Raw genomic sequence first — 16,851 nt, 5'->3', positions numbered from 1 at the left:
ATTGGTGAGAACGAGATCTAGTAGGTTTGTCTCTCTTGTTGGTTCTCTCGCTACCTGTCATAGACCCAGCCCAGCAGCTTTAGGACTCAGCCAGCTCTGTCAGTAGTGGTGCTACCGAGCCACTCTTGGTGATGGACATTGAAGTCCCCCACCCAGACTACATTCTGTGCCCTTGCTACCCTCAATGCTTTTTCCAACTGCGGTTCTACATTGAGAAGCACTAATTCATCAGCCAAGGGTGGGGGGGGGGGGGGTGTGGGGGTGGGTGGAGGTGGTGGTGGTGGGTGGTAATTAGCAGGAATTTTCCTTGCTCGTGTTTGACCTGATGCCATGAAACCTCTTGGGGTTCGGAGTCAATGTTGAGCACTCCCAGAGCAACTCCCTCCCAACTATATACCACTGTTCGGCCACCTCTGGTGGGTCTGTCCTGCTGGTGGGTCACGACATAACCATGGATGGTGGTGTCAGGGATATTATCTGTAAGGTACGAGTCTGTGAGTGTGACTATGTCAGGCAGTTGTTTGATAATCTGTGGACAGCTTTCCCAATTTTGGTACAAGCCCCCAGATATTACTAAGAAGGACTTTGCAGGGTTGACAGGGCTGGGTTTGCCATTGTCATTTCCAGTGCCTAGGTCAATGCCATGTGGTCCATGTGGTTTCATTCCTTTTCTTAGACAACCTCGTCAACCATGGTTCAATGGCAGCATTCTTAAAACTGATTTTAACTTTTGGTAAAGGTGGAAAATGTGCATCATCAAATTGTCCACCTGCTATGAATCCTTTCTGATTTTATTTAATTTCCCTCTTGTCTTTGAGTCAGAAGGTTATGTGTTCAAGCCCTACTCCAGAGACTTGAGCACATAATCTATGCTGATACTGCAGTGCAATACTCTCGAATGTGGCACCTTTCAGATGACACATTTAACCAAAGTCCTGCCTGCTCTCTTGGGTCGAAGTCAAATAGCCCATGGTTCTTTTTGAAGCGCAGAGGAAGTTCTCCAGTGTCCTAGTTACCACTTATCCATCAAACAACAGAACTGAAACAGATGATATGGTTATTTTTCTAATTGCTCTTTGTGGGAATTTCTATGTGCAGATTATTTGCAGTGTATTACTCTTTTACTGCAGGGACTACACTTCAAAAGTACTTTGTCGCCTGTGCAGTGCGCCAGAACATCCTGCAGTTATGACTAGCTTTTTGTGCATTCTTTCTTTTAGAGCAAGTGCTAGCAATAATCTTCACATGGCATAAGAAAATGGTGCAAGAAGAAAGTTATGGGCCCACAGACACTTTGATGTAGATTTTGACTTTGTGTCAATTTGCAATCATTGGTGGTGGCGTAGTGGAAATGTCACTGGACTATTAATCCAGAGGCCCAGGCTAGTGGTCTGGGGACATGAGTTTGAATCCCACCAAAGAGATGATGAAATTTGAATTCAATTAATAAATCTGGAATTAGTCTAATGGTGACCATGAAACCATTGTTGATTGTTGTAAAAATCCATCTGGTTCACTAATGTTCTTTATGGAATGAAGTCTACCATCCTCATCTGGTCTGGGCTATATGTGACTCCAGACCCACAGCAATGTGGTTGTCTCTTAAATGCCCTCTGAAATGGTCCAATGGCCTAGCAAGCCACTCAGTTCAAGGGCAATTAGGGATGAGCAATAAATGCTGCCAGTGATGCCCACATCCCAGAAACGAATAAAAAAAACTATTGCACAAATTCCAAAGTACTGCAACACAATGGAAGTGTATGCTAAATGGTAAACCTGTTAACAGAATGTCACAGCAGAAAGAAGTAGTGATTAACTGATGGTACAAGGACGAGGGACATAGATTTAAGGATTTGGGCAAGAGTTATAGGAGGGATATGAGGAAGAACTTTTTCATGCAATGAGTGGTAATAATTTGGAACTTGCTGGCTCCTCGGAAGCGGAGATGATCAATGATTTCAAAAGGAAATGGACGGACACTTGTTGGAAATAAACTTGCAGGGCTACAGGGATAAAGTGGGGGAATGGGACTGGCTGGATTGTGCTGCAGAGAGCAGCATGGACTTGATAGGCCGAATAGCCTCCTTCTTTGCCATAATAACTATTACTCTAGGAAAGCATGTATGGAGGGCTATCACTCAAAGAATGAAGAATGAAGTTCAAATAAATATATTTACAAAGAGAATAGCTGGAACATGACCTTTGCAGAAAGTGATTATGGAAGAAGAGATTTATAACATAATTTAAAAGGAATCAGATAAGCATTTGAAGAAAAAAGAAAAAAGGCAGGGAAATGAGATTAGAGTAGATTGCATCAGTTGAAAAGCAAGCACCTGCACTGATGTGATGGGTTGAATGGTCTCTTCCTGTGCCATAATTTTATGATTATATGCTGAATCAACATTAATTTTGGAAATGCACCTTGGTATACTTGCATACATCTCCTTGTGGTTACCTCAGCAGTGGTATTGAGAGAGAAGTGTGAAAAAGTGAACAGAAAAATTCATTGAAATAGAGAAATTGTTGCAGACAGGTGGTAAGGGGTGGGAGTGGTCCCAACTGACCGCAATCATGTTTTATTTCAAATGAGTTAGCCCCTGAAGGATTTTGTTGCAAATTAACGGACAGTGACAGGGTTTTTTGTAGGTTTAAAACAGGAGATTAACTCTCAGAATTGTTACAGCATAGAAGGAGGCCATTCAGCCCATCGTGTCTGCACTGGGTCTCCAAATGAGCAATTCACCCAGTACCACACCCCTGCCTTCTCCCCGTAACCCCGCACATTCCTCCTTTTCAGAAAACAGGTCTTATTTTCTTTTGAATGCCTTGATTGAACCAGCCTCCATCGCACTCTCTGGCAGTGCATTCCAGACCTTAACCACTCGCTGTATGAAAAATTTAACCTTCATGATGCTTTTGCTTCTTTTGCCAATTACTTTAAATCTGTGCCCTCTCGTTCTTAATCCTTTTACAAGTGGAAACAGTTTCTCCTAATCTACTCTGCATAGACCTTTCCAAGATTTTGAATACCTCTATCAAATCACCTCTCAGCCTTCTCTTCTCCAAGGAAAACAGCCCCAGCTTCTCCAACGTATCTTCATAACTGAAGTTCCTCATCTTTGGTACCATTCTCGTGAATCTTTTCTGTACTCTCTCCAATGCTTTCACACTTTTCCTAAAGTGCGGCGCCCAGAACTGGACGCAATACTCCAGCTGAGGCTGAACTAGTGGCTTATACAAGTTCAACAAAACCTCCTTGCTCTTGTACTCTGTGCCCTTGTTACACTAATGTGCTTTGTTGAATGATAATTTTCTTTGGTCCACTGATCTGAATTTGTCTTTTTTTTTAAAAGCCAGCAAAATCATCCTTTCAGCTTAAGATGACCACCTAATTTGCAACACTGTCTCATACAGTGCAATGCTTGTGAGGAGAGAGATGAAATCTTTGCTAATATCCCAGGAAGAACCAAGACCCAGGAAGTTTAAAGGAACAGCCTTTTGGTTTTCAGCAAGCAGAGAAATACTGTGAACGGCTATGAACGGAATTTAACGTTAGGCAGGAGGCCCCTCTCATCGGCCAAAGACGTGGCGACGAGCCCGCCTCCGCTGGGCCTGGGGAGCCAGATCGGGATTCTTCACGCCCTGGGCACTTAATTGGCGTTGGGTGGGGCTTCCACCTCCTTGAGGCGGGGAAGTCCCGCCAAATGGAGCTGCCGGCCAATCAGGGGGCGGGCAGCTCTTAGCCCCAACAGTGCCACTGCTGGGACTACACCCAGCCAACGGAAGCAAAAGGAAGGATGGCCCTGGAACTAAGGTAAGTTTTAGGGCCTCACTGGGCCCCGGCGAGGAAAGGACGATTGGTTGGAGGGTGGGGAGTGTTATGCGTTGGGGTGGTTGGGGCTTCGGGGGTGGCCCTCCATGGGGCACAGGGTGCCCACAAAAAGGCTGCCAGGTTTTACCTTGAGGTGTTCTTGGGGCCTGCGTTGTTTGCAGTCTTCAATTTGTGGAGTGTTGTAGATTTCTGGTGGTGACGGTCACTTTCAGTTCTCTTCTGTACCAGGTTGAAGTGCAGAATCAGCATCAGGGCTGCTTCTTCTTCTTGTTTAGGCTGGGTCGTTCCACAGCTCTTGGCTGGACACTGTTATATATTTTTTCTGTAAGCTGCCATCTTAGTTAGTCTAGTAGAGAGATTCTTAGTCTGGAAATGTTAAACATTAATCTTTATTACATTATAACTATTTACACTCCACACTAGCCTTTGTGACTCCTCCAAAAGCCATGCTGCAACGATCTTCGAGTCTCTCTCACATATGATCTCTTATATCATCATGGCAGAAGATATTCTTTATACTCTGTCAAGATTAACCATTTCTGATCCTGATCTTCCTCTCAAGTCTTTATCCAAATATATATTTACATATTCTGAGCTCCAGGACATCACTGCAGGAGTTCCTCAGGGTAGTGTCCTAGACCCAACCATCTTCAGCTGCTTCATCAATGACCTTCCTTCAATCATAAGGTCAGAAGTGGGGATGTTCGCTGATGATTGCACAATGTTCCACACCATTCACAACTCCTCAAATACTGAAGCAGTCCGTGCAGAAATGCAGCAAGACCGGGATAACATCTAGGCTTGAGCTGTGAAGTGGCAAGTAACATTCGTGCCACACAAGTGCCAGGCAATGACCATCTCCAACAAGAGAGAATCTAACCATTTCCTCTTGACATTCAATGGCATTACCATCGCTGAATCCCCCTCTATCAACATCTTGGGGGTTACCATTGACCAGAAACTGAACTGGACCAGCCACATAAATGTGGTGGCTACAAGAGCAAGTCAGAGGCTCGGAAGCCTGTGGCTAGTAACTCACCACCTGACTGCCCAAAGCCTGTTCACTATCTGAAAGGCACAAGTCAGGAGTGTGATTGAATACTTTCCACTTGACTGGCTGGGTGCAGCTTCAACAACACTCAAGAAGCTCGACATAATCCAGGACAAAGCAGCCCACTTGATTAGCACCCATCCACAAACATTCACTCCCTCCACCACTGACACACTGTGGCAGCAGTGTGCACCATCTATAAGAGGCATTGCAGCAATGCACCAAGGCTCCTTAGGCAGCACCTTCCAAACCCAAGACAACTACCAACTAGAAGGACAAGGGCAGCAAATGCATGGGAACACCACCATCTGCACGTTCCCCTCCAAGTTACACACCATCCTGACTTGGAACTATATTAGATTAGATTAGATTAGAGATACAGCACTGAAACAGGCCCTTCGGCCCACCGAGTCTGTGCCGAACATCAACCACCCATTTATACTAATCCTGCACTAATCCCATATTCCTACCAAACATCCCCACCTGTCCCTACATTCCCTACCACCTACCTATACTAGTGACAATTTATAATGGCCAATTTACCTATCAACCTGCAAGTCTTTTGGCTTGTGGGAGGAAACCGGAGCACCCGGAGAAAACCCACGCAGACACAGGGAGAACTTGCAAACTCCACACAGGCAGTACCCGGAATCGAACCCGGGTCCCTGGAGCTGTGAGGCTGCAGTGCTAACCACTGCGCCACTGTGCCGTGTTCCTTCACTGTCGCTGGGTCAAAATCCAGGAACTCCCTGACTAACAGCACTGTGGGTGTACCTACCCCACATGGACTGCAGCAGTTCAAGAAGGCAGCTTACCACCACCTTCCCAAGGGCAATTAGGGACAGGCAATAAATGCTGGCCTGGCCAGTGACACCCGCATCCCATAAATGAATTAAAAAAAAAGTTTTCATTGAAGAAAAATTAACAATGCTACACCTTTAAAAATAGTAATTTTTGCTAATGGTTTAAAACCCTTTAAAAATGGCGGCGGCACCTGCGTGTTGGCGCCAGACGCTGTTGCTAGGGACGCAGTGGCCACCCCCGTCTCCGTCATCAGGGTGGCCACTCTGTCCCCTCTATTTAAATGAGCCCCCGCACGTAATATCGCGGGGGCTCCTCGGCGGCACCTCCATGTCAGAAGGCTGCTGAGTTGAAAGCACGACGCTGCAAAGCGAGGCACACTATTAAAATTCAGCCCGAGGAATAAGATATGTCTTTACTGGGCATGACACAAGAATTAAAATGATCAGGCTGATGTGGGAAAGCACACTGTCCTTTTGGTATCTGGTAGCTTGGGTTTGAAACTGGTGGAATGAAACTTTCTCTTCTTTGCTAGTTTTGAGAGACCTACCTGAAATGGCTTTGGGGAGTCTAAAGCCAGTTTCTATGGCGCAGCACAAAATTGCCCACAAATTAACAATCTCACTCAAACAGGCAAAAGGAAATATGTTCAGTTGGAGATCTTTTGGTAATGGTTTGGATTGAGCTTTGTTTTGGAAGTGATTCTTTTTTTTTGTTCAAATATTTTTTGAGGAATTCATAGTCAAACTGAATAAATATTGGATCAGTATTTTTTCAAGACAGCACTGAAAGAACGAATTTGGCAATAATGTTTACTGGTTGTTACATGATTCAAATTAAAAATAGAACAGAAACCCTGATAACAGAGGAAAACGTGGGCAGGGAAGTCAGTTATGCCCCTTGATTCGACAAGCCTGGCAGCAGCAGTGTACACCTGAGAGAGCAGAAAACCCACAAGCTTTTGGTTGTAGCAGTCAGTGTGTTTTACCTTCTGGAGTCAGCGGCTGATAAAGTTAGCCTGCTGCTGGAGAAGTGTCGAGGAAGGAGAGAGGACCACAACCCAGCTCGCTTTCCAGTACTTCTAAAAAGACCCTGAGAAGTCCATTGTGTCAATTCATCTTATCCCCTGTCTTTGAAAAAAGCCTGCTAAAATAATTCTCAGTGCCACCTGAAAAGAACTGTTTTAATAGATCCGAGTGACCTGTCTACATATGCTTGGAGGTTAGATGATATGCCAGTTTTGGAACAACATAATTCATCTGCTGTTTTCTTCAATACTGAGCAAGTAATCAGCCCAAGTGCTTTTTTGCCTGCAACAGAGCTCTGAATTTTAAAAAGTCCCTTTTATTTTTCCGGTTAACCATTTTGTGTGTGTGTCTGTGTCTGCAGGGCCTTTAAAAATTAAAAAGTCTGTGTGTTTATGCTTTGCTTCATTACTAGTTAAGACTTGTTCTATAGTAAACTGCTAATTTTGTTGCTCATTCAAGAAACCTGGTTAGTGTGTTCTATTCTGGGAAAAATAGAGTATATGATTGACCCTATCAATAAGTGGGGCGGCGCAGTGGTTAGCACCGCAGCCTCACAGCTCCAGGGACCCGGGTTCGATTCTGGGTACTGCCTGTGCAGAGTTTGCAAGTTCTCCCTGTGACCGTGTGGGTTTCCGCCGGGTGCTCCTGTTTCCTCCCACAGCCAAAGACTTGCAGGTGATAGGTAAATTGGCTGTTGTAAATTGCCCCTAGTGTAGGTCGGTGGTAGGGAATATGGGATTACTGTAGGGTTAGTATAAATGGGTGGTTGTTGGTCAGCACAGACTCAGTGGGCCGAAGGGCCTGTTTCAGTGCTGTATCTCTAAAATAAAAAAAAAGTGGGAAAATTTAAAATATATGTTGTGATCTGTGGAGAACATAAGAAGCAGGAGTAGGTCATTCAGCCCCTCAAGCCTGCCCTGCAAAGTGGAACTAGAATACACAGTGCACTCCTCCCACCTCGGTCATAACAGCATACATTACTGGGACACAAATTCCACTCTGTGCCTAGGCATGCTATAACTGACGACGCTAATAATGAATACCTATGTTCTGTTTTGCTGTAACGTAATTCTTCACCTTGATGAACAGAAAAATAGGACTGAGAAAAATGTGTACTTACTTGCACATGATGAGTAGCAGTTGATGTAATGTCAAAGTTTGGTTCCGTTCTGGAGGCAGGAAAAAAAACATCGCTGTTCTGAACTTGCATCTCCTGGGATCTTGGTGTCTTGGGGGAATTAGGTGCAGAATGTTGTGGTGCAATAGAGCAGCAGAGCCTTGAGGAACAAAGTCGGTTACCAAAAGAAATTTTTGCATCTAAAATGCATCAATTTATTCATTCACTCACAGCCTAACATGTATTTATGAAGCAGTGTTTAGACTTGCATATATATTTGGCAGTTCTCGGCAGCAGTTATCTCTATTAAATAGTGGCACCTGCTTGCTTTCCATATGAAGACAAACAGATTGCCTTCACACTGCTCTACCTGCTACTGGACTGTGTTCAGACCATGAATGGCGGAGAAGCCACCAGTGCATGTTTGTGGAGGAAACTTATCCAATTATGTTCAATATGATTTGGAACCTGGATTAATTGAGGTGACAATATTAATATCTAATTACATGCCTATACTTCTTTAAAAAATTGTAATTTATTCTATGTTCAATTCATAAAATAATTCAGTTTGGATGCAGTGATGATGTGTCCCACTACCTACTTATACTCATGAATGTTATCCAAACAAAAAGGGCACATTAAACATATACCCATTTCTCACAAATGTCTTACCATCTGATTGGTTGTACCTGCTGCAAATTTTCTGGAAGGGGATGGCCACGTGTTTCAGGTAGGAGTAAGCATAAAATTCCAGCCAATAAAGTGAAACTGCCTATTAGCAGGAAAGTTAACATCCTGTTATATGCTCCTAAAAGACAGAAGGAGACAGATCTACAAATAACTGGAAGATGACAAAAATGCATTTTCAATCACAATGTAGCAAATTAGATTTCAAATGGACCTCAACCTTTAATTTTGTTCTCAGACAACGTACCATTCAGGTCTGGGCACAACTTGCCGCAGCAACATTAAAGGGGCCATTTAACAACTTTGAGCGGCCATAAAGAGTCTTGCCGAGTGGCACATTATATTGGAAATTTCGGTTAATCACACTCTATAAGTGCTGGAAAATGGGATTAGAATAGTTAGGTGCTTTATGGCTGGCACAGATACGATGGGCCGCTGGGCCTGTTTCTGTGCTGTATAACTCTATGACTCTCTAACTCTAAGAGTCTATGAAACGTGATCAATAAATAGAATAAAATTCCAGAAATAGTACTAGACAAAAAAAATCCTAGCCCATTGAATGCTGAAATGGAGGGACTTGAGGCCTTTTCTGGATAGATGAACTAAAATGAGCTGAATGGGTATTCTCTTCAACAATCTTGTGATCTTGAGATTCCCCACTCTATGATTGAGACCATCTGTGCAGCTCCCTCACCACTTTCCCCACATTCACCTCCCACTCCTCATCTCCTGTGGCTTCTCCACCATTCAATAAGATCATGGCTGACCTTCTACATCAACAACACTTTCCGAGCATATCCCCACATACCTTGATTCCTCTCGTGTCCAAAAATCTATTGACCTCTGTCTTGAATATGTTCATCGACTGACCATCTCTGAACTCAGAACCCTCAGAGTAAAGAAATGTCACCTCAAATTAGTCCGAAATGGCCAACCCCTTATCTTCAGATGATAGTCCTTAGTTCTATGCTCTCCAGCCAGGGATAACAGCCTCTCGCCTCTCCCTGTCAAGTCTCTTAAGAATTTAATATTTTTCAATGAGATCATCTCTTATTTTTCTAAACTCCAGAGAATATAAGCCCAGTCTTTCCACAGGGGATAGCCCTCTCATCCAGGAATCCCAGGAAGATAGTGAATATTTGTTGCACCCCTCTAAGACAAGCAAATCCTTCCTTGGGTAAGGAGACCAAAGCTACACACAGTTCTCCAGGTGTGATCTCACCAAAACACTTTACAATTGCAGGAAGACTTCCTTACTCTTACATTCCAATTTCCTTGCAGTAAAGGCTAACATACCATTTGGCTTCCTTATTGCTTGCCATCCCCGAATGTTAACTTTCTGTGATTCATGTACAAGGACACTCAAATCCCTCTGCATACTAACATTTACTCATCTCTCACCTTTAAAACAATATTCTGCTTTTCCATTCTTCCTACCAAAGCAGATAATTTCACACTTCCCACATAATACTCCATCTGCCATCTCTTACCCGAACACTTTTTCCTTTACAGCCTCTTTATGTCCTCCTTACAGCTTACTTTCCCACCTAGCCATGTATTGTCCGAAAATTTGGATATGTTGCACTTTGTCCTTGTCATTGTCTTAGTCATTATTATAGATTGTAAATATCTGACGTACGACCACTGATACCTGTGGCACTCCTCTAGTTACACCCTGCCATCCTGAAAATGACCCCTTTGTTCTTACTCCCTGGTTTCTGCTCACAAACCAATCCGCAGTACATGCTAATATATTACCCCAACCCCATGACCCCTAATTTTGTGTAACAACTTCTTGGCACCTTATCGAATTCCTTCTGAAAATCTGAATATTTTACATCCACTGGCTCCTTCTTATATACTGTGCTAGTGACACCCTCCGAAAACTCAAATAGATTTGTCAAAAGCAATTTCCCTTTCATAAAACCATAAGAATACATTTTTATGACTGAGGCGGAAGTAATGCACTGTTAATTCAGTCCCACTACGCTACAGGTCGCAACATATTAGTAAAGCTTCCCACCTACTTGAAAAATAGTCAAATTAATCACTTTATTTATCCCAAGAATAAAACACACCAAACCAGGTTTCTTTAAACAACAACAAAGTTAACTATTTATTAATCAACTAAGTTTTAAACGATAATGAGATCGATCTATATGTATGAAAAGATTTTATAACTCCTTAATCTTCCTTACCTTCATGCACACACATACATTCAATTACCAATGGCTAACCAGGGAAAACGGAAATATGGTCTTTACAGCAGTTTCTTAGGAATAATAAATAACTGGGTTGTAACTTTTGGTAGTATTTTCCTGGATTGATGAGGTGTCCCAGAGTCAAATAGTCAGATGCCATTTGATATCTCTCCAGTGAAATTAATGAGCTGTCTATGATGAGTAGGCGTTCAAGGTAGTTCATCTGCAGCAGGCATCACACAGATATTTCAGCAACAGGTTGTAGCAACAGGTCTATTTAAATTTTAAAGGAGCAGTCTAACAGTAGAAGCTTTCTTGAGAGTTCAGGAACTTCCAAAAATACTAACGTCAATAGGACTTACTCTCAGGAAAGGAGCTGTCTCCACAGAATACAGCAATTATAGAACTCACTCTTCAGACACTAAATTCTTGAATGGAAGCAACAACAACCTGCCCCACCTGAAATACAGGCTGTCTTTCCTCAAAACAGCGTTTCTCCACAGAGTGTAGCAATTCCTCTTTTCTCTGGGTCTCTTCCTCTTTGATACAGGAACAATTTTTCAAGAAAGAGTGTTTTCTGGGCTGTATTTCCAGCCAATTTCTAGCAATAACTCTTTCAGCTGCTCACAGACCCCTGGTTTCTTCTTTCAATGCCAAAATGGAACTGAAAGGCTCCAGCAGTCCAAATCACAAGGCTGCCATAAATCTTTCTGTTGCTTGGATATTAGTTTACAGTCTGCACTCTTCAAATACTAAACCTCTGCAGTTATTGTCCACAGAGTTTTTTTCAGTCTTAAAGGCATGCAGACCTCCTAGTTTTCTTAAAAAAACAAAATGCTTACATTTGCTACTTTCCAATCCACAGGGACCAGCGCTTCACTGAATTGCAAGAAAGAGCTCTCCAGCTCTTGGCTGGCAGGGAAGTGTGGGGGGCCCTGAGAGGGAAGACAGAGAAAGGACAAATGGAAGTGGAGACTCTGCTCAAAGCACTTCCACTCCTGGCCCCTTCCCCCACAACCCCACCCCCCTCACGCCCATTCAGAGCCCCATATATTGCCTCCTGTCCTCATGGTTGAGTTTGCCCCTACACAAGTGCAGGTGGGGCAGTGTTTGGTGGGGCCCTCATGGAGTCCAAAACCTAGAGACCTTGGCCAAGTGAGGTCCCCAGCATCACAGATGCCAGTCTCCACTCAGTTCCACATGATATCAAGAAACGACTGAAGGCACTGGATACTGCAAAGGCTATGGGCCCTGACAACATTCCAGCAATAGTATTGAAGACTTGAGCTCCAGCACTAGCCATGCCCCTAGCCAAGCTGTTCCAGTACAGCTACCCTAGCATCTACCCGACAATGTGGAAGATTGCCCAGGTATGTCCTGTACACAAAAAGCAGGACAAATCAAACGCGGTGAATTACTACCCTATCAGTCTAGTCTCGATCATCAGCAAAGTGATGAAAGGTGTTGTGGATAGTGCTATCTTCTTCTTTGGCCTCCTTGTCTCGAGAGACAACGGGTAAGTGCCTGGAGGTGGTCAGTGGTCAGTGGTTTGTGAAGCAACGCCTGGAGTGGCTATAAAGGCCAATTCTAGAGTGACAGACTCTTCCACAGGTTCTGCAGATAAAATTGGTTGTCGGGGCTATTACGCAGTTGGCTCTCTCCTTGTGCTTCTGTCTTTTTTCCTGCCAACTGCTAAGTCTCTTCGACTCGCCACTCTTTAGCCCCGCATTTCTGGTTGACCGCCAGCTCTGGCGATCGCTGGCAACTGACTGACGACTTGTGATCAATGTCACAGGACTTCATGTCGCATTTGCAGACGTCTTTAAGGTGGAGACAAGGACGGTCGGTCTGATACCAGTGACAAGCTCGCTGTACAATGTGTCCTTGGGGATCCTGCCATCTTCCATGCGGCTCACGTGGCCAAGCCATCTCAGGAGCCGCTGGCTTAGTAGGGTCTATATGCTGGGGATGTTGGCCGCTTCGAGGACTTCTGTGTTTGAGATACGGTCCTGCCACCTGATTCAAGGATTCTCCGGAGGCAGCAAAGATGGAATGAATTGAGACGTCGCTCTTGGCTGACATACGTTGTCCAAGCCTTGCCGTAGAGCAAGGTTCTGAGGACATAGGCTTGATACACTTGGTCTTTTGTGTTCCGTGTCAGTGCACCATTTTCCCACACTCTTTTGGCCAGTCTGGACATAGCAGAGGAAGCCTTTCCCATGCGCTTGTTGAATTCTGCATCGAGAGACAGGTTACTGGTGATAGTTGAGCCTAGGCAGGTGAACTCTTGAACCACTTCCAGAGTGTGGTCGCCGATATTTATGGATGGGGCATTTCTGACGTCTTGTCCCATGATGTTCGTTTTCTTGAGGCTGATGGTTAGGCCAGATTCGGTGCAGGCAGCTGCAATCCTGTCGATGAGTCTCTGCAGACACTCTTCAGTGTGAGATGTTAATGCAGCATCGTCAGCAAAGAGGCGTTCCCTGATGAGGACTTTCCGTACTTTGGTCTTCGCTCTTAGATAGGCAAAGTTGAACAACCTGCCACCTGATCTGGTGCGGAGGAAAATTCCTTCTTCTGAAGACTTGAACGCATGTGAGAGCAGCAGGGAGAAGAAGATCCCAAACAGTGTGGGTGCGAGGACACAGCCCTGTTTCACACCACTCAGGATAGGAAAGGGGTCTGATGAGGCACCGCTATGCTGAATTGTGCCTTTCATATTGTCATGGAATGAGGTGATGATACTTAGTAGCTTTGGTGGACATCCGATCTTTTCTAGTAGTCTGAAGAGACTAGGTCTGCTGACGAGGTCAAAGGCTTTGGTGAGATCAATGAAAGCAACGTAGAGGGGCGTCTGTTGTTCATGGCATTTCTCCTGTAGCTGGCGAACGGAGAGCAGCATGTCAATGGTGGATCTCTCTGCTCGGAAGCCACACTATGCCTCAGGGTAGACATGCTCAGCCAGCTTCTGGAGCCTGTTTAGAGCGACTCGAGCAAAGACTTTCTCCACTATGCTGAGCAGGGAGATTCCACGGTAGTTGTTGCAGTCACTGCGGTCACCCTTGTTCTTATAGAGGGTGATGATATTGGCATCGCGCATGTCCTGTGGTACTGCTCCCTCGTCCCAGCACAGGCAAAGCAATTCGTACAGTGCTGAAAGTATAGTAGGCTTGGCACTCTTGATTATTTCAGGGGTAATGCCGTCCTTCCCAGGGGCTTTTCCGCTGGCTAGAGAATCAATGGCATCACTGAGTTCCGATTTTGTTGGCTGTATGTCCAGCTCATCCATGACTGGCAGAGACTGGGCTGCATTGAGGGCGGTCTCAGCGACAACATTTTCCCTGGAGTACAGTTCTAGGTAGTGTTCCACCCAGCGGTCCATTTGCTTGCGTTGGTCAGTGATTGTGTCCCCTGATTGAGATTTGAGGGGAGCAATCTTCTTGATAGTTCGCCCAAAAGCTCTCTTAATGCTATCATACATTCCTCTGATATTTCCGGTGTCAGAGGCCAGCTGAATATGACTGCATAGGTGTTGCCAGTAGTCATTTGCGCAGCGCCTGGCTGTTCTTTGTGCAGCGCTTCTGGCTGATTTAAGTGCCATGGATGTTAACTCGCTGGGGGCTTTCTTGCAGTTCAGCAGTGCAATGCGCTTAGCGGCTATGACAGGTTCCAGCTCTTCAATATGAGATTGAAACCAGTCTGCATTCCGCTTCACACGTTTGCCATAGGTGGTCATTGCTGAGTCATAGATGGCGTCTCTGATGTGGGCCCACTTGGTCTCTGCATTCCCTGTGGGAGTGTTTTGAAGGGCTTTTTCAAGTGAATTTAGAAACTTATGTAACAGCTGTGGATGAGAAATTCTGCTGGTGTTGTTGCGCGGGCGGCCCTTCTGCTTGGAGTGATGCAGTTTCTTTGGTTTGAGGCTAACCTTGCTGCACACCAGGGAGTGGTCGGTGTCGCAGTCCACACTGTGGAAGCTGCGTGTGATTTGAACGCTGTTTGAAGAGGCTCGCCTTGTGACGATGAGGTCCAGCTGGTGTCAATGACGTGATCTTGGGTGCCTCCAAGAAACCTGGTGACAGGGTTTAGTGTGAAAGAATAAGTTGGTAATGCAGAGGTTATGCAGTGCTATCAAGCGGCACTTAAACAGCAATAATCTGCTCACTGACGCTCAGTTTGAGTTCCGCCAAGGCCTCTGTGCTGCTAATCTCATTACAGTCTTGGTTCAAACATGGACAAAAGAGCTGAATTCCAGAGGTGAGATGAGAGTAACTGCCCTTGACGTCAAGTCAGCGTTTGGCCAAGTATGGCATCAAGGAGCCCGAGCAAAACTGGAGTCAATGGGAATCAGGGGGAAAATTCTCCATTGGTTGGAGTCATACCTCGCACAAAGGAAGATGGTTGCGGTTGTTGGTGGTCAATCATCTCAGTCCCAGCACATCACTGTAGGAGTTCCTCAGGATAGTGTCCTAGTGTCCTAGACCCAACCATCTTCAGCTGCTTCAGCAATGACCTTCGTTCCATCATAAGGTCAGAAGTGGGGATGTTGTCTGATGATTGCACAATGTTCCGCACCATTCATGACTCCTCAGAGACTGAAGCAGACTATGTTCAGGTGCAGCAAGACCTGGACAACATTCAGGCTTGGGCTGATAGATGGTAAGTAACATTCACGCCACAGAAAGTGCCAGGCAATGACTGTCTCAAACAAGAGAGAATCTAATCATCTCCCCTTGATGTTCAATGGTATTACCATCGCTGAATCCCCCACTATCAACATCCTTCGGGTTACCATTGATCAGAAACTGAACTGGACTAGCCACATGTATACTGTGGCTACAAGAGCAGGTCAGAGATTAGGGATTCTGCAGCAAGTAACTCACCTCCTGTCTACCATCTACAAGGCACAATTCATGAGGGTGATGGAATACTTTCTATTTGCCTGGATGGATGCAGCTCCAACAACACTCAAGATGCTCAACACCATCCAGGACAAAGCAGCCCACTTGATTGGCACCCCATCCACCACCTTCAACATTCACTCCCTTCACAGTTGCAGCAGTATGTAACATTTTAAAGATGCACTGCTGCAACTCACCAAGGCTCCTTTGACAGCACCTTCCAAACTTGTAACCTCTACCACTTCGAAGGACAATGGCAACAGATGCATGGGAACACCATGGGAGCAAGTTCCCCTCCAAGCCACACACCATCCTGACTTGGAACTATATCGCTGTTCCTTCACTGTCACTGGGTCAAAATCCCGGAACTCCCTTCTTAACAGCACTGTTGGTGTACAGACCCCACATGGACTGCAACGGTTCAAGAAGGTGGCTCACCACCACCTTCTCAAGGGCAATTTGAGATGGAAAATAAATACTGGCCTTGCCAATACCCACATCCCGTGAACGAGTGAAAAAGAACTAGCAGGCTGCCTCTCACCTTGCTGAAGCCACAAGGGTTGCACCACATAAGAGTAATAGGAAAAGCAAGAGAAAGGATTTGTAGTTGTTCAAAGGCATTCAATTTGGGTTTTTAACATTCTGTTGCATTGTCATATTTCTTTTCATATTTATGAGACATAAAACGTGGTTCAAAGCTCCATTGTTTCTTCCTCCCCATTTTAGCCCGCAGGCTGTCAAGTGGCCTTCTGCCTTGTGAAGAATGGTACGGTAAGAGTAAAAGACGTGCAATGGACGTCGATGAAATGGGTAGATTGTTGCTTTTAGGAGTGCCTTGTGCTGAGTTCTGGGTAAAGCCTGGCTACCCGACCCGAACCCGACTAGACACGACTACATGTGTAGGGTTCGGGTCGTGTCGGGTTGAAATTCCGAGTCCAGCATTCGGGCTCGGCTTGGGTCGGGCTGGACACAGCTGCTTCCAGGAAGTCATGGGATCAGGCTTACCCATGATTCCCCACAACTCCAGCTGCAGGAATAGCCTGTTGCCAGAACGGATGAAGGAGATTCGTGTCGGGTCGGGCGCGAAAAAAAATTAAAGGACTCAGGTTCGGGTTGGGCCTGGGTCAAGTTTTAATTTTATACCCAAATCAGGCTTTAGTTCTGGGTGCGGCAGGTGCACAGTGGCTTCAGAATTGGTGTACCAGTTGGCTGCATTGACTCAGATGAACTGAA

At 45.1% G+C, this 16,851-nt stretch overlaps 1 protein-coding gene across 10 annotated transcripts in view; it reads right to left on the bottom strand.

Moving 5' to 3' along the window:
- The window catches only part of LOC137368969 (solute carrier family 22 member 4-like), a 213,976-nt gene that overhangs the window by 43,983 nt on the left and 153,142 nt on the right, over nt 1-16,851 (bottom strand). For 6 of the 10 annotated variants that reach the window (XM_068029367.1, XM_068029368.1, XM_068029365.1 and 3 more), the window contains 2 exons: nt 8,502-8,637; nt 7,833-7,989 (listed from right to left, as the gene is read on the bottom strand). The exons of 1 other annotated variant lie outside the window; for it this stretch is intronic. In XM_068029367.1, the coding sequence (XP_067885468.1) occupies nt 7,833-7,989; nt 8,502-8,637 (293 nt within the window). The remainder of the gene's footprint in view (nt 1-7,832; nt 7,990-8,501; nt 8,638-16,851) is intronic. 3 more of the 10 variants (XM_068029370.1, XM_068029374.1, XM_068029373.1) reach the window with 1 other exon arrangement.

This window comes from Heterodontus francisci, chromosome 4 (assembly GCF_036365525.1).
Source record: "Heterodontus francisci isolate sHetFra1 chromosome 4, sHetFra1.hap1, whole genome shotgun sequence".
NCBI classification, from domain to species: domain Eukaryota; kingdom Metazoa; phylum Chordata; class Chondrichthyes; order Heterodontiformes; family Heterodontidae; genus Heterodontus; species Heterodontus francisci.
This window is presented reverse-complemented; position numbering and strand designations above follow the sequence as displayed.